The sequence below is a fragment of the Aquarana catesbeiana genome, linkage group LG02 (assembly GCF_042186555.1).
Source record: "Aquarana catesbeiana isolate 2022-GZ linkage group LG02, ASM4218655v1, whole genome shotgun sequence".
Taxonomy (NCBI): Eukaryota; Metazoa; Chordata; class Amphibia; order Anura; family Ranidae; genus Aquarana; species Aquarana catesbeiana.
Window position 1 is genome coordinate 770,240,640 of NC_133325.1, and position 18,693 is coordinate 770,259,332.

The 18,693-nt window shown below is 46.0% G+C and overlaps 1 protein-coding gene across 1 annotated transcript in view; it reads left to right on the forward strand.

The window, feature by feature from the left end:
* Positions 1-2,475: 2,475 nt before the first annotated feature.
* LOC141130113 (uncharacterized) overlaps positions 2,476-18,693 on the forward strand; it is a 43,604-nt gene continuing 27,386 nt past the window's right edge. The window contains exon 1 of the mRNA XM_073618068.1: positions 2,476-2,661. Within this exon, the coding sequence (XP_073474169.1) occupies positions 2,592-2,661 (70 nt within the window). The 5' untranslated portion in view covers positions 2,476-2,591. The remainder of the gene's footprint in view (positions 2,662-18,693) is intronic.

Sequence of the window (18,693 nt, forward strand, 5' to 3'; positions counted from 1 at the left end):
GAGCTGCTGCCTGGCTGGATTCAATCTGGAAGAGAAAAATTAGGTCTCCTGCCCTGCCAGACAGGGCTGTGCTGCATGGAAGAGCTGGATGGACAGAAATACAAATCCTTTTGCAGCTTGCCCCATGAGAGGATAGTACTCAGGAGAACATCTACAGCGGTTGTTGGCTGGTCGGCTATCTGGCGAGGATTCCTGACGCACCTATCCATCGGTGGCCCTTGGAGTATCCCTGTGGCGGTTTCAGCATATCTACTAAGCCTGTTTTGACCCCCCTGAGTAAGGGCGGTCACAGGCTTTCTGGTAAGCCTTTCATTCTTCTATTCGGTGGTGGGCAACATGGAACATTGAAGAATGTACCCCTGAAATCTACACTTGTATCAAATACACTGTTGTGGACGTTTATGTGTTTTCTTAAGTTTTTTATAAGGAAAGACTCCTTTTTTGTTTATATGTTCACGTTTCAAGAAACACTTCACATAATTAACACGTATGACTGTATCACTGTTTTTTATTTTTTGATTAATTTTCTTTATTAATTTATTAATTTGTTTATCAAATTTCATAATTCACCTCACATGTCCAGCGCTGCACTTTCTAAATTATATAAATCAATTTATGCCTAGAGTCTATATTACATCTGGACATATTGAGACCTTTGGGGATACACTCTCACATCCACGCCGTGCCTGCCCTCTGTTTTGCCCTCATTGTGGTCCCGTTGGGCTCCGCCTCCTCGGCTCCCGGGTGAGACACCTGCTGCCGCCTTTGGGAACTACACACCTTGTTTTGGCCTTGTTTCAGTGGTGAGTATGGGGTCTTGCAATATGGCTCCCATATCCTGTTGCCCACATATCCTACATTATATTCACACTTCCATTATATCCTAGGTACATTTTTACACGCATCTACCCCTGGGTTCTCGCGAAACGCGTCGGGTATATTAGATGCCTGTACACCATATGATATTGATAATATATGTATATGTACCTATCTTTTATTCTAATGTGGCCATTGTTGGTGATATCAATTATGCATGATTGTATACTTGAATAAATCCTTATATTTCATATTTTTGTTGTACTTACTATTACTACGTATATTGGCAAAACAGAGATCACCTCATTCAAAGTCCCAGGGTGAATTTTTTGTTCTATTGTTTTTTTTTACTTGTATAGTAAATAATATATAGATAGTATGTTTTGATGATGCTGTCGCACCTACACCATAACAAATTCCCTGGATACAATTTACCTGATTTTCCTTTCTTTTTTTTTCCCCCTCTGTCCTCCTTTTTTCCCCTTCCCCTCTTCTCTTCCCCATCCCCTTTCCCTTCCCTCTTTCCCATTTTTTTTGTTAATTAAACTAAAGTTATATTAGTCCTCTACATTAACTATAACCTTGCTTTTATGGATGTTATAAATAACAGTTTTCCCTCTTAGCATGTCCTCCGGTTACATGTTTTTATTAACCCTTCACGTTTATTGTAAAATTGTTATATATTTTTATTATTGTGTTCAACCATGCAATGTTGTTGGTCCGCTGGCCGTTGTAGTCCCACGGCCGTGGACGTTGTGCCCTCCTTTGTAGAAGTGCCCCCTTACATTGTAGAAGTGACTCCTTACATTGGTGGTCATTGAAGAGGTTACTCCTTACACTGGTGGTCCATGTAGAAGTGACTGATTACATTGGTGGTCAAAATAGACATGTCCCTTACATTAGTGGTAATTGTATTAGTGCCCCCTTACATTGGTGGTCATTGTAGAGGTGACCCCTTACACTGGTAGTCTATGTAAAAGTGACCCCTTACATTGGTGGTAAGTATAGACATGTCCCTTACATTGGTGGCCATTGTAGAAGGGCCCCTTACATTAGTGGTCATTGTTGAGGTGACCCCTTACACTGGTTGTCTATGTAGAAGTGACCCCTTACATTGGTGGTAAGTATAGACATGTCCCTTACATTGGTGGCCATTGTAGAAGTGCCCCCTTACATTAGTGGTCATTGTTGAGGTGACCCCTTACACTGGTGGTCCATATAGAAGTGACCCCTTACATTGGTGGTCATTGTAGAGGGGATCCCTTACACTAGTGGTCCATATAGAAGTGGCCCCTTATATTGGTGGTCAATATAGACATGTCCATTACATTGGTGGTTATTGTAGAAGTGCCCCCTTATATTGGTGGGCAATGTAATGTTTTTTGTTTTTTTTTGCTATACCAATTGATCCCTGATCCTATACAATTACAGATTTCCAGGCACAGCCTCATCAGAAGATTTGGGTTCACACTTGGTAGCACCCACCAGAATTACTGACCAGGACCATAGGTGTTTTTTTCATGACGTAGATTAGCTGTAGACGATAAGGCACCTAAATAATCCTTATAAGCTGCAGAGAGATGATGGCCTCCTGTTGTCAGTAGAAGCAGAAGTACATTTTAAGTTATATATTTTTAAAGTTACAGAAGTGAAAATAGAACTTATTTCTGTAGGTTAATTTTCTTTGTAAACGTCTCAAAGTCTGTCACGACACCCTGAAGACAAGTCCTCGAATAAGAGATTTAAACATAAGGGACGCTTGTTGGGCATCGGCCATGAACCTGAAAGAATCTTTCTTAATTTTTGCTTTATCACCTTTGACCTTCGCTATAAGCCATGGGATCAGTAAGTATACATTTGTAAGTCTTGTGTTCACTGTCACTTTTAAAAGACCAGCAAACCATATTAGCGGGCTAGTAATAAAATTCACCAGGCAAATGAAGGACATTACTGAAAGTAGAAGCAGAGGTGGGTTGGATGCCGCTAAAAGGGGCATCTTATGAGGGTGTCGAGTGAATATTTAAATAAATTATTAGGACTTTAAAGGGTATGAAAACCCTAATGATGAACTTCTCTTACATATTCATTTTTGGTTTGCCAAATATACCATTGAAAGCATTTTGTTAAATGTACTCTGCAAAAAAAACAAACAGTTGGTCATGCCAGAAATCTTGTCAGTTGATTACTTCTTGTGCTCTCGGCTTGTGTTGTATTCTTATCATTTTCATTGTTCTGAGGCCTATAGAACCCTGACCATCCATGTTATGGAGAAGAGGAGAGGTGGAGATTTCAGTGGTCATTTTGTTTCTTCCCAGTGGTCTACAAACTGCAGCTGGAGGGCTAGATGAGGCCCTTTGCTTGCCTTTTTCCAGCCCTTGGACACCACCAATGGTGGGGCACTATTCCTTCCTCTGATATCAACTATTGGAACTTTTCCTCAGCCTCAGCGGAGCACCATTCCTCCCATTGACACCAATGATAGGGCACTATTGATCCCACTAATACCAATAATAAAGCATTGTATACTTTCATTGATGCCAAATCATTTCCCACTCTCATCTGCGACATTTCGGCCCCCAGGGAGCCTGAAGGACAGTAAACTCGCCCCCTTGTTTATAAACTTTGTAGACCCCTGTCATAAAATATAGTGATCGATCATTGTCACCTTAGGAAAGGAAGTGTGACACTTGTAGGGTTAACTGAAAGTAAAGAGGGAAAAAACCTAAAAAAAAATTAAAATGAATGCAGCCACCACATCTAAGCACTGCTAAGCTGAAATATATACTTTTTTTTGTTTTTGGATTTATAAATGCTTTATTGTTATCTGAAGTACTTTCCCCAAAAGAAGAAGAGAAGGCAATTTCTTTTAAGCAGAAGATTCTGATATGTTTATTTCAACAATAGTTAAAATATTTTAAAATTTTAAACATTTTAAAATCCTCAAAGGAATGCAAATAAGGATTTTTTTTTTTTTTTACATGGTATCCACATTCCTTAACCGCTTCCCGACCAACCGCCGCAGTTATACTTCGGCAGGTTGGCTCCCCTGTGCGGGCGGTCGTAGCTATACGTCGGGCCGCAGGGTCGGGATAGTGAGCGCGCTGCACAGCGGGGGTGCCGGTGCTCGTGGCCGACTGTCGCGATGACCGCCGGCCATGAGCAATCGTGGGCAGGAGAGACAGAACATGGGACGAGTGTGTGTAAACACACACTTCCCTGTTCTGACAGGAGAGACAGATCGTGTGTTCCTATTAGCTAGGAACCATCATCCGTCACTTCCTCTAGTCAGACCCCTCCCCCTTCAGTTAGAATCACCTCCCAGGAAAAACAGTTAACCCCTTCACCACCCCCTAGTGTTAAGCCCTTCACTGCCAGTGACATTTTTACAGTAATCAATGCAATTTTATAGCACTGATCGCTGTGTTAATGCCAATGGTCCCAAAAATGTGTCAAAATTGTCCGATGTGTCCGCCATAATGTCGCAGTCACGATAAAAATCGCAGATCGCTGCCATTACTAGTAAAAAAAAAATAATAAAAATGCTATAAATCTATCCCCTATTTTGTAGACGCTATAACTTTTGCGCAAGCCAATCAATATACGCTTATTGTGATTTTTTTTACCAAAAATATGTAGAAGATAACATATTGGCATAAACTGAGGAAAAAAAATGTTTTTTATATATTTTTGGGGGACATTTATTATAGCAAAAAGTAAAAAATAATGCGTTTTTTTCAAAATTGTCGCTCTGTTTTTCTTTATAGCGCAAAAAATAAAAACCACAGAGGTGATCAAAAAAAGCTCTATTTGTGGGAAAAAAGGACGTAAATTTTGATTGGGTGCAACGTCACACGACCGCACAATTGTCAGTTAAAGCGATGCAGTGCTGAATCGCAAAAAGTGCTCTGGTCAGGAAGGGGGTAAATCCTTCCGGGGCTGAAGTGGTTAAAGTGTCATTTGAAATATCGTTTTATTCAGCCCTTTTAAAGATACTCAAATGGTCTACACCAATGTTATTTTACAAATAATTCGTATTTTATTCCATCATTTTTTCAGGAGCGTTCCTACAGGCCTTACTTTGCTATTTTTCATCTGCACAGCTTAGACCTAGGACACACAGAATACGGGGACTAGGGGAAGAACGTTAGATTTTATAAGGTTTTATATATATATATATATATATATATATATATATATATATATATACACATACAGTGGGGAGAACAAGTATTTGATACACTGCCAATTTTGCAGGTTTTTCTACTTACAAAGCATGTAGAGGTCTGTAAATTTTATCATAGGTACTCTTCAACTGTGGGAGACGGAATCTAAGACAAAAATCCAGAAAATCACATTGTATGATTTTTAAGTAAATAATTTGCATTTTATTGCATGACATAAGTATTTGATACATCAGAAAAGCAGAACTTAATATTTGGTACAGAAACCTTTGTTTGCAATTACAGAGATCATACGTTTTCTGTAGTTCTTGACCAGGTTTGCACACACTGCAGCAGGGATTTTGGCCCACTCCTCCAGATCCTTCAGGTTTTGGGGCTGTTGCTGGGCAATACGGACTTTCAGCTCCCTCCAAAGATTTTCTATTGGGTTCAGATCTGGAGACTGGCTAGGCCACTCCTGGACCTTGAGATGCTTCTTACGGAGCCACTCCTTAGTTGCCCTGGCTGTGTGTTTCGGGTCGTTGTCATGCTAGAAGACCCAGCCATGACCCATCTTCAATGCTCTTACTGAGGGAAGGAGGTTGTTGGCCAAAATCTCGTGATACATGGTCCCATCCATCCTCCCCTCAATACGGTGCAGTCGTCCTGTCCCCTTTGCAGAAAAGCAGCCCCAAAGAATGATGTTTCCAACTCCATGCTTCATGGTTGGGATGGTGTTCTTGGGGTTGTACTCATCCTTCTTCTTCCAAACACGCCGAGTGGAGTTTAGACCAAAAAGCTCTATCTTTGTCTCATCAGAACACATGACCTTCTCTCATTCCTCCTCTGGATCATCCAGATGGTCATTGGCAAACTTCAGACAGGCCTGGACATGTGCTGGCTTGAGCCATGGGACCTTGCGCACGCTGCAGGATTTTAATCCATGACGGCGTAGTGTGTTACTAATGGTTTTCTTTGAGACTGTGGTCCCAGCTCTCTTCAGGTCATTGACCAGGTCCTGCCGTGTAGTTCTGGGCTGATCCCTCACCTTCCTCATGATCATTGATGCCCCACGAGGTGAGATCTTGCATGGAGCACCAGACCGAAGGATATTGACCGTCATCTTGAACTTCTTCCATGTTCTAATACTTGCGCCAACAGTTGTTGCCTTCTCACCAAGCTGCTTGCCTATTGTCCTGTAGCCCACCTTGTGCAGGTCTACAATTTTATCCCTGATGCCCTCACACATCTCTCTGGTCTTGGCCATTGTGGAGAGGTTGGAGTCTGTTTGACTGAGTGTGTGGACAGGTGTCTTTTATACAGGTAACAAGTTCAAACAGGTGCAGTTAATACAGGTAATGCGTGGAGAGCAGGAGGGCTTCTTAAAGAAAAAATAACAGGTCTGTGAGAGCCGGAATTTTTACTGGTTGGTAGGTGATCAAATACTTATGTCATGCAATAAAATGAAAATTAATTATTTAAAATCATACAATGTGATTTTCTGGATTTGTGTTTTAGATTCCGTCTCTCACAGTTGAAGAGTACCTATGATAAAAATGACAGACCTCTACATGCTTTGTAAGTAGGAAAACCTGCAAAATCAGCAGTGTAGCAAATACTTGTCCCCAGTGTATATATATATATCAATATATATATATATATAGATATATATATATATCCCCACTGTATATATATATATATATATATATATATATATCTATATTATATATATATATATATATATATAATATAGATATATATATATATATATATATATATATATGTAGGAAGGCCAGTATGGTGGCCTGAATTTATGGGAGGAGCCCGGGGGGTACTTAAGCAGCCCGCTCACCTGTGGTGCTTGTCGGTTTCCTGTGCGCGATATACGTCACTAGGCCGACTATTCGATATACCAGCGTCCGCAAGTTCTTGCCTCGCAAGTTCCCGTATTCGATATTCCGTACTCAAAACCTTCGAAGTCCGCGTTTTTCGTTCGTATTTTGTACCACGCGTCTGGCTTGGCTGTCGCAGGTAAGGTCCCGTCGGACTTTTCGTTTTCATATCATGTCACTAAACCGTGATTTCAAATTTTCGTTTCACTCGCATTTCACAAACGGCAATGTATATCGCTTGTACGTTCGATATGTTACCATTTCGACAGCACCGCGACTCAGACGTCGCTTCATTTCTAGCATGTCGGTATTCAAAACGAAAAAAAAAAAAAAAAAAAATATATATATATGCGTCGGTAGACAGCCATAGCGAGTCGCAATTTGCAATTTATTAAGTCAGTTCGATACCAACCATTTCTCATTTCTGAAACATTTCTAAACTCATTTCTGACATTTCAAATTTAATCGGATCAAGTCAGTTCAATACCAATCATTTCTCATTTCTGAAACATTTCTAAACTCATTTCTGACATTTCAAATCATTTCAAACATTTCTCATTTCAGTCACCTACCGCGCTCCGATTCGAATCCAGTCGCACCAAAAGATGCACCGATTCGTTCCGGTGTGCCCCAGTTATTACGGCCTCATTTCTATACATGCTCCAGAGTTACGTTATTGTCTGTCATTAGTACCTCTGTCATGCTTATCATTTCATTTCCACGTATCACGTCCCGACACGAATCCAGTCGCATGCAAAATGCACCGATTCGTCTCGGCGTGCCCCAGGATTGGCCTCATTTCTATACATGCTCCAGAGTTACGTTTTCAGTCATTCATACCTCTGTCATGGTTATCATTTCATTTCCACCTATCACGTTCCGACATGAATCCAGTCGCATGGCAATGCACCGATTCGTCTCGGCGTGCCCCAGGATTGGCCTCATTTCTATACATGCTCCAGAGTTACGTTTTCAGTCATTCATACCTCTGTCATGGTTATCATTTCATTTCCACCTATCACGTTCCGACATGAATCCAGTCGCATGGCAATGCACCGATTCGTCTCGGCGTGCCCCAGGACTGGCCTCATTTCTATACATGCTCCAGAGTTACGTTTATCAGTAATTCGTACCTTCTGTCATGGTTATCATTTCATTTCCACCTATCACGTTCCGACATGAATTCAGTCGCATGGCAATGCACCGATTCGTCTCGGCGTGCCCCAGGACTGGCCTCATTTCTATACATGCTCCAGAGTTACGTTTATCAGTAATTCGTACCTTCTGTCATGGTTATCATTTCATTTCCACCTATCACGTTCCGACATGAATTCAGTCGCATGGCAATGCACCGATTCGTCTCGGCGTGCCCCAGGACTGGCCTCATTTCTATACATGCTCCAGGGTTACGTTTATCAGTAATTCGTACCTTCTGTCATGGTTATCATTTCATTTCCACGTATCACGTTCACACATGAATCCAGTCGCATGGAAATGCACCGATTCATTATGGCGTACCCCAGGGCTCGGCCTCATTTCTGATACATGCTTCAAAGTCCAGATCATAGCTAATCGCAGACATCGGGGGATGGATCCATGTCTCTGCCATGCAGCTTACTACCATTTCACAACGCATCACCGTTTCGGAACCAGTCGCATCTGACATGCACCGATTCTTTACGGAATGCCTCGCTGGTTCCAAACAGCATTTCATACCTATACCAGAGCTCCGTTGGTTGCCAGTCGCAAACACGGCACAACCAATTCAAGCCTCGGTCTAATAATCATTTCTCTCATTTCATTTCATACGGGCTCCGATTCGAATCCAGATGCATCAAACAGGCACCAGATCGTCCCGCGTGCACCAATGTTTTCACTTGCCTCATTTCAATACATGCTCCAGAGCCCGGTTCTCGGTCGAATCAATGACGACGACCAGGCCGGACCTCTGTCATGGAGTCCATTCATAATCAAGGCAAACATTTCGAATCATTTCATTGTCATACAAATCGTTGCTTCAAAAAATCAGTTAGCAATCCCTTCACGAATTGTCACCTTTTCGTTTTTCTCAGGTCAGTCAAAGTTCAGTAGGTCCACCCTGCACCAGGTTGGACGATATCCCCCCAGGTAAAAAAAAAAAAAAAAAAAAAAAAAAAAAAAAGGGGGAATGGGAGAATAAGTCGGGTAAGTATGACTCAGCGGATCAAAGAAAAAACTTGAAATTCATCTCACCCCTAATAGGTTACAGTCAACCAGGAAATAAAAGCTCAAGAGAATCCTCACCAGAGCAACTATGTCTCAGACCGGCAGCGAAGACCTCACGGCCCCTCTGTCACCTTCTCCAGTCTCAGAAAGCGGCAGCGTGCAATCCCTTAGGGGATGGACTATCCCCAAACTGACGGCAGAGCTCAGACGCAGAGGTGTCCCCTTCCCCGCCACAGCAAGGAAAGGCGAGCTTTTCAAACTCCTCTTTTCCCCACCAGCAGCAGGACCCAGTACCCAACAGGCATCCCTTCATTCGATATCATCGGCCATTTCACAGTTACACACGATGGTGTCATCTCTATCCACCTCAGTGGCAGACGTCCAAACCAGGGTTGCACTTCTGGAGGCCCGACCGGCCACGGCTGTCCCCGACCCAATGGCAACTCAAAGCTTGACACCTCTTCCTGCAGGTACCTCAGGCTCGAGCCACATTGTCTACCCCTCCCACCTGGTCCCAACCAGTATCAGGAAGGACATCTTGGACGGCAAGGACGTCAACCTGGCCTCTCTCCTCATTTCCGTGCATGATTTGGCAGAAAATAAAGCCTACTCCTGGGGTGACATATCAGTGGTCCTTAAAGCCAAAGACCCCAGATTGAACCGCAAGCTAACAGTCTCAGAGTTTACCCTGGCCTTTGGCATGCTCAGAGATGTCCTGTGCTCAGCCACCCCTAGCAGGCGGGAAGAGCTGGACTTGTATCTCCATACTGTGGTAGACTTGGGCCACAAGTACGGAGGTTTTGCCTTTTACGACTACCATCGTTCCTTTTCAGCCAAGGCCGCGGCCAGACTCATACAGTTCCAGATCACGACAGATTGGAGTCTCATGGATACAGAGCTCTTCTGCCGCCACTTTGCCGGCTTACGCTCACCTCTGTGTGCGATTTGCCAGTCTTCCACCCACACTGCCACCTGGTGCGCCAATACGGCAACCAGACGGCCTTTCGAGTTTCCCTCTACCTCAGGTTCAGTACAGGGTCAGCCGATCCCTGAACCAACGCCTCAGGTGGACAAACTCGGACGCCCAGTCCGAACCGTGGGAGGGGCAGCCATCTGTAATAACTTTAATCAGGGGTCCTGCAACTTCAGCCAGTGCCGTCTACTTCACCTCTGCACCTTATGTCATAGAGCACACCCTAGGATTTTGTGCGAAGTCAAGCAACACAAGAAGGCGTGACTAAGCCGGATCAACCTCTTATGGTTAGGATGGTATCTCACTTCACATCCCACCCCTTCCCTGGCCACCTTCCTTATCCAAGGCTTCACAGCAGGCTTTCACACCGGCCTCATTTCACTACCCCACACTACCCACGAATGTGCCAATCTTCGTTCGGCAGCCATTGACGAACAAGCCATAGATCAGCTCTTACAGGCAGAGGTGGATCGAGGTTACGTGATAGGCCCTTTCAGTTGCCCCCCTTTCAACACATGGAGAGTCAGCCCTATTGGGCTTGTCAAGGGCAAGTTTTCAAATAAATTGCGTTTGGTGTACGACTTGTCTGCGCCTCATTCTTCCCACATACCCAGCCTCAATTCCCTGATCCCCTCCGAGGAGTTTTCCCTAAAATATTCTTCCGTGGACATGGCAATACAAGCGATCATCAAAGCAGGCACAGGCGCCTGGCTCTCCAAAGCCGACATCTCGGATGCCTTCAAGCTCCTGCCCATCCACCCATCCCTTTGGTGCTGGCATGGCATCAAGTGGAAGGAAGCATATTATTTTGCTACAAAGCTCACCTTCGGTTCGAAGAGTAGCCCGTGGCTCTTCGACACGTTCGCCCAGTCCCTCGGTTGGATACTATTACACAAGGGTCAATGCCATGAAGTCATCCATTATCTAGATGACTTCCTACTGATAGAACCACCCAGCAAGCCCCCAGGAGATCTCGACAAACTTAGGGTAATTTTTGGAAACCTCAATGTTCCTATTGCCGAGCACAAAGTCGATGGCCCAGCAAATAGCATCACTTTTCTCGGGGTCAGCTTGGATACCTGCGCAATGCAAGCCAGTCTCCCCCTCGACAAACTAACACGCATTAGGGCAGTCCTTCACGAGTTTACACACACCAAGGACTGTACCAAAAAACAGTTGCAGTCCCTCCTGGGTATGCTCAACTTCGCTATGCGAATTATTCCACAAGGCCGCACATTTGTATCACGCCTACTCAGATTTCTGTCGGAAACTCAAGACCCTGATCAGATTCTGAATTTAGACTCCGCAGCCATAGCGGACCTATCCATGTGGGAGGAATTCTTGTCCGCCTGGAATGGCATATCTCTATTCATACCTATAGTTTCGGTCCATTCACCCCAGGTGGTAACGGACGCCGCAGCCTCCACAGGTTTCGCGGCAATTTTTGGCCATCATTGGTTTTCAGGACCCTGGCCTCAACAGATACTATTGATACCCGGCTTTTCCCAAACATCTGCCCTCTTTGAGCTTTACCCCATAGTGGCAGCCGCACAACTCTGGGGCCACCACTGGACAGGACAAACTGTAGTCTTTAGCACCGACAACCAGGCCACGGCAGACATCATCAACAAAGGCAGGTCCAAGTCCCTAGCAGTCATGTCCTTCCTGCGCAGGTTGGTACAACTGTCTTTACAACATCAGTTCAATATACACTGTGCATTTATTCTCGGCAGATACAACTCAGCAGCTGACGCATTGTCACGTTTCAATTATTCCTCCTTTTTCAAACAGGTTCCCGATGCCGATCCAATGTCGGCCCCTATCCCTGTCTGGTCACAACTGACCCTGGACTAGATCAACATTTACACGGAGCTACACAACTCATAAATCATTCCCTCTCCTACAACACACTTAAAGCCTACCAGACAGCTTGGAAGGCCTTTAACAAATTCCTCACGTCCTGCCGTAAAGGACCAACAGATATCAAGCAGGTACTGGCCTTCACTGCACACTGCCACACGCAGTTGGCCTTATCCTACAATACCATCCGGCTATACCTAGCCGGCATTCAACATTTTATGGCGCTTGAAGACCCCACGAAATCTTCACTATTCTCATCTCACGCTATACGAGCCGTTTTAAGGGGAATCCAGAAACTACAACCAGTCATCAGCACTAAGCGCTTGCCCATTACGGGACCCATCTTTAGGGACATGTCAACTATTCTGGCTGCCTCGCCATTCGGTCTGCTCCGCAGCACGGTCTTACAAGCAGCGATATATCTAGCGTACTATGGGTTCATGCGCCCTGGCGAATTCACCTCTAACAAACCCACAGACCGAGTACTATGCAGACGACACTTACTTAGATACCAAGACCACTTCATCCTGCACCTCGAGGTCTCTAAAACCCAGCAAACGGGCTCAGGAGCGAACATTCACCTCTTCAAAACCGACAACAGCTGGTGTCCAGTCGCCGTACTCAACCGGCTCCTGTCACTCCTGCCTGAACAACCAGACAGCAGTCCCCTTCTACCGTTCCCAGTTAAACCCTTAAACGCCTCTCAGTTTGTGGAACACATAAGAATACTTCTCCGCAATCTTCATCTTAACCCTAGTCAGTATTCCGGACACTCGTTTCGCATCGGAGCAGCCTCCGCGGCATCCCGCCACGGGGTTCCGGACCACATCATCAAAAGACTGGGCAGGTGGAAGTCAGCCTGCTTCGCCCGGTATATCCCCAACCCACAAACAGAGATGGCACAGGCATTCTCCAAATTGGCTCAATAAATAATTGAAAATCAATAAAATCATAACCCTACCTGAATGTTTTTGCCCCCTTATTTTGGCATACCGGCCATTAGACCAAGGCACACTTTCAGGTCCATTTCATATGCTAAGTCCACACTTTCAGGTCCATTTCCGATGCTAAGTCCTATCTTTACTATAAGTGGTATCCATGTACATACCGGACATAGGGCTCCAACCATAAGTAGGAAGGCCAGTATGGTGGCCTGAATTTATGGGAGGAGCCCGGGGGGTACTTAAGCAGCCCGCTCACCTGTGGTGCTTGTCGGTTTCCTGTGCGCGATACCCACCCTCCCATCCCCATTTCACAGCATTTCTCAAACTATTCATTTCATTCATTTCTCTTACAGAATAATCATTTCTTAAACCAGGGTATGCCCCCTTATTTTGGCATACCGGCCATTAGACCAAGGCACACTTTCAGGTCCATTTCATATGCTAAGTCCACACTTTCAGGTCCATTTCCGATGCTAAGTCCTATCTTTACTATAAGTGGTATCCATGTACATACCGGACATAGGGCTCCAACCATAAATATATATATATATATATATATATATATATATATATATATATATATATAGATATATAGATATATAGATATATAGATATCTTTATACATAAATTGAAAGGATGTATGACAGTCTGTCCCGATGAAGCAGGTTAATACACAAAATGAGTGGATGAAGTCAACTTTCCTCTTTCCTGCAAAAATTTGTAGAACCACATAGGTGTCAGATATAGGGATGTGATACATGTTGATATACAGTATAGTGATGCACGTGTTCTGCTTTTATGGTTGCTGTAAACAATTTTTTTCAGCCCAGATTAAAAGGAATATATTTTTTAACAAATCTTTCATCGATTTTCTCATATAGCACTGCAACACTGAAAATATATACACAGTTAAAAATCCACTTATTTCCATCAAAAGTCACACAGAATGCTGAAAAAATGCTCATTACTACTTAAAATTTAAAACAATCTTCCAGATTTTTTTAAAATGGTGTTCCTGATTAGGGATGAGCTTCGTGTTCGAGTCAAACCCATGTTCGACTCGAACATCGGCTGTTCGCCCGTTCGCCGAATTGCGAACGATATGGGCCGTTCGCGCTAAATTCGTGTGGCGCGTCACGGCCCATAATTCACTGCGGCATCGCAGTGCATTGCTGGCTGATGATTGGCCAAGCATGCACTATGACCCGCATGCTTGGCCAATCACAGCGCCGTCAGTAGAGAGAGCTGTAATTGGCCAAAGCCAGGGTGGCTTTGGCCAATTATGGCTCAGGGGATTTAGTACACACCCCACACTATATAAGGCCGCCTGCACGGCGGCCCTGTGTAGTGTGTGTTCCGGTGTGCTGAGAGATAGAGAGAGAGAGAGACAGTGTCATTTGATTTGAGTTAGATAGATTAGGCAGAACAGTCAGTCAGTTAGCTGCACTTACAGTGTATTGTGTATATATATGCATCCCAGGTGTTGCATATATATTTATACACTGTATTCAGTTTAGCTAGATCCGTTCCTGTTATCTTCTATCTAGACTATTTACATTTAATGCAGTGCGTCCTGCTCACAGTGTTCAGCTAGATCCGTTCCTGCTATTTACATTTAGTGCAGTGCGTCCTGCTCACAGTGTTCAGCTAGATCCGTTCCTGTTATCTTCTAGACTATTTACATTTAGTGCAGTGCGTCCTGCTCACAGTGTTCAGCTAGATCCGTTCCTGCAATTTACATTTAGTGCAGTGCGTCCTGCTCACAGTGTTCAGCTAGATCCGTTCCTGCTATTTACATTTAGTGCAGTGCGTCCTGCTCACAGTGTTCAGCTAGATCCGTTCCTGCTATTTACATTTAGTGCAGTGCGTCCTGCTCACAGTGTTCAGCTAGATCCGTTCCTGTTATTTACATTTAGTGCAGTGCGTCCTGCTCACAGTGTTCAGCTAGATCCGTTTCTGCTATTTACATTTAGTGCAGTGTGTCCTGCTCACAGTGTTCAGCTAGATCCGTTCCTGCTATTTACATTTAGTGCAGTGCGTCCTGCTCACAGTGTTCAGCTAGATCCGTTCCTGCTATTTACATTTAGTGCAGTGCGTCCTGCTCACAGTGTTCAGCTAGATCCGTTCCTGTTATCTTCTAGACTATTTACATTTAGTGCAGTGTGTCCTGCTCACAGTGTTCAGCTAGATCCGTTCCTGTTATCTTCTAGACTATTTACATTTAGTGCAGTGCGTCCTGCTCACAGTGTTCAGCTAGATCCGTTCCTGTTATCTTCTAGACTATTTACATTTAGTGCAGTGCGTCCTGCTCACAGTGTTCAGCTAGATCCGTTCCTGTTATCTTCTAGACTATTTACATTTAGTGCAGTGCGTCCTGCTCACAGTGTTCAGCTAGATCCGTTCCTGTTATCTTCCTACTGACAGGCAGGCTTGTCTGGTTACAGTATATAAAGCTACCTGAAGAAAATTACAGGTGTTCTATTTGATCCTATTAGTACCACGGTCAGGCAGCTAGACTATTTACATTTAGTACAGTGCGTCCTGCTCACAGTGTTCAGCTAGATCCGTTCCTGTTATCTTCCTACTGACAGGCAGGCTTGTCTGGTTACAGTATATAAAGCTACCTGAAGAAAATTACAGGTGTTCTATTTGATCCTATTAGTACCACGGTCAGGCAGCTAGACTATTTACATTTAGTACAGTGCGTCCTGCTCACAGTGTTCAGCTAGATCCGTTCCTGTTATCTTCCTACTGACAGGCAGGCTTGTCTGGTTACAGTATATAAAGCTACCTGAAGAAAATTACAGGTGTTCTATCCCAGCTTAGTGCAGCTACAGGCCATTAGTATGTCTGGAAGGCCAAGAAGGAGAGGCAGACAGTCACAAGCCAATAAGAGAGGGCAAGCAGGCTCTGTGTCTAGTGCTGGTCGTGGAGACGGTGCATCCTCATCAGCACGTGGCCATGGGACACGCTTGGCCTTTTTTTCGGCAGCTGGCCGTGTTGAGCCGCAACATGCGGAAGACTTGGTCGAGTGGATGACCAAGCCGTCCTCATCCTCCTCATCCTCTCTCACCCATGCCCAGGGTGCTTTGTCTGGCAAAGCAGCGGCCTCTTCCCTCAGCTCAATGTCATCAGTGACTCCTTCCCTAGCTCCACCATGTCCTCATGAGGATTCCCTCGAACTGTTTGACCACAGTGTTGGGTACATGCTCCAGGAGGATGCCCAGCGTTTGGAAGGCTCTGATGACGATACTGAGCTCGATGAAGGCAGTAACATGAGCACGGACAGAGGGGGTGCCCAAGAAGGACAGCAATCTGGCAGTCATGCTCCCCCTGCTGCAGCATACTGCCAGGTTTGCTCCAGTGATGAGGAGGGAGGGGATGATGAGGTCACTGACTCAACGTGGGTGCCTGATAGGAGAGAGGAGGAGGAGGAGGAGGAGGAGGAGGCGGCGGCACATCACCAACGAGGCAGGATGCCCTCCAGGGGCCAGCCTAAGGGCAGCACATTGACTGCATCACACCCCAAAGCTCCACATGTGCAGGGCGCTGCAGTCTCTGCGCGTTATTCAAAAAGTTCTTTGGTGTGGGCCTTTTTTGAGACGAGTGCATCAGATCGCACCGCTGCTATTTGCAACATATGTCTCAAGCGTATCTCGCGTGGCCAAAACATCTCCCGCTTGGGTACCACATGCTTGACCAGACATATGTTGACCTGCCATGCAGTTCGTTGGCAAGCGTATCTAAAAGACCCACACCAAAGAACAAAGAGGATCTCTCCTTGCTCCTCATCAGCTGAGATTTCCAACCCCACTAGACCTTCAGTCCTCTCTGAGACCTGCAGTGAGAGGAATGAAGGTGTAGAATTAGGTGTGTCACAGCCAAGTACTTGTGGGCAATCTGCTTTTGGTACACCGACGTCAGATTGTACCAGGCAAATTTCCCTGCCCCAGCTGCTGCACCGCCGAAAGAAGTTTGCTCCCAGCCATCCACATGCCCAGCGGTTGAATGCTAGCTTGGCAAAATTGCTAGCACTTCAACTGCTGCCTTTTCAGTTGGTAGACTCTGCCCCCTTCCGTGAGTTTGTGGAATGTGCGGTTCCTCAGTGGCAGGTACCCAAACGCCACTTTTTCTCACGGAAGGCGATTCCGGCTCTCTACCGGCATGTGGAAGGCAATGTCCATGCCTCGCTGGACAGGGCGGTCAGCGGTAAGGTGCATATTACCGCTGACTCATGGTCCAACAGGCATGGACAGGGACGTTACCTAAGTTTCACGGCGCATCGGGTGACTCTGCTGGCAGCTGGGAAGGATGCAGGACAAGGTGCAGTAGTGTTGGAGGTTGTTCCGCCACCACGCCTCCAAAATGCTGATTGTGACACACCTCTCTCCTCCACCCCCTCCTCTTCTTCTTCCTCCATGGCCTCTTCCTCGGAACCAGCGGTGCTCCGTAGGCGTTCAAGGGGCTACGCAAGTACGCAGGCCAAAAGATGCCATGCGGTGCTTGAGCTGGTGTGCTTGGGGGACAGGAGCCACACTGGGGCAGAGGTTCTGTCAGCTCTGCAGGGGCAGGTTCAGAGGTGGTTGACGCCACGCCAACTTAAGGCAGGAATGGTGGTTTGCGACAATGGCACCAACCTCCTCTCTGCCCTCCGACAGGGACAAATGACCCATGTGCCCTGTTTGGCTCACGTCCTTAACTTGGTGGTGCAGCGGTTCTTGGGCAGGTACCCGGGCTTACAGGATGTCCTGAGGCAGGCCAGGAAAGTCTGTGTGCATTTCCGCCGGTCATATAATGCCAGTGCTCGGCTGACGGACCTCCAAAAGGAGTTTACCTGCCCAAGAACCGCCTAATCTGTGACATGCCCACCAGGTGGAACTCAACGTTGGCCATGCTGCAGCGGCTGCACACGCAGCAGAGGGCCATCAATGAGTACCTGTGCGACTATGGCACCAGGACAGGGTCAGGGGAGCTTGGTTTTTTTTCCCCACGCCAGTGGGCCATGATCAGGGATGCATGCACTGTCCTGTCACCATTCGAGGAGGCCACGAGGATGGTGAGCAGTGACAGTGCATGCATCAGTGACACTGTCCCCCTTGTCCACCTGTTGGAGCACACGCTGCGTGGAATAATGGACAGGGCACTTGAGGCAGAACAGAGGCAGGAAGAGGAGGACTTCCTTAGCTCTCAAGGCCCCCTTTATCCAGACAGTGTTCCTGCGTGCCCGCCGATCACACAGGAAGAGGACGAGGAGGAAGAGGAGGAGGAGGAAGATTGTGTCAGTATGGAGGTGGAGCCTGGCACTCAGCATCAGCAGCAGTCTTTAAGGGATCAGTCCCAAGAAACACATGGACTTGTACGTGGCTGGGAGGAGGTGGCTGCGGACCATGTCGTTCTTAGTGACCCAGAGGACTCCGGACCGAATGCCTCAGCAAACCTACGCTGCATGGCCTCCCTGATCCTGCAAAGCCTGCGTAAGGATCCTCGTATTCGTGGTATCAAGGAGAAGGACCAATACTGGCTGGCAACCCTCCTTGATCCACGTTACAAGGGTAAGGTTGCGGACCTTATCTTGCCATCGCAGAGGGAGCAGAGGATGAAACATCTTCGGGAGGCCTTGCAGAAAGGTCTGTGCAACGCGTTCCCAGAGACTGGGAGGTTACAAACTCCTGTTTCTGGACAACGTGTTGCTGAGGCTTCGGTCAGTCAAAGAAGGAGCGGTGGAGAAGGTGGCCGTCTGACCGATGCGTTCAGACAATTTTTTGGTCCGCAGCCCCAAGGTATGATCGGTTCCAGCAACCATCGCCAGCGTCTGTTTTACATGGTGCAGGAATACCTAGGGG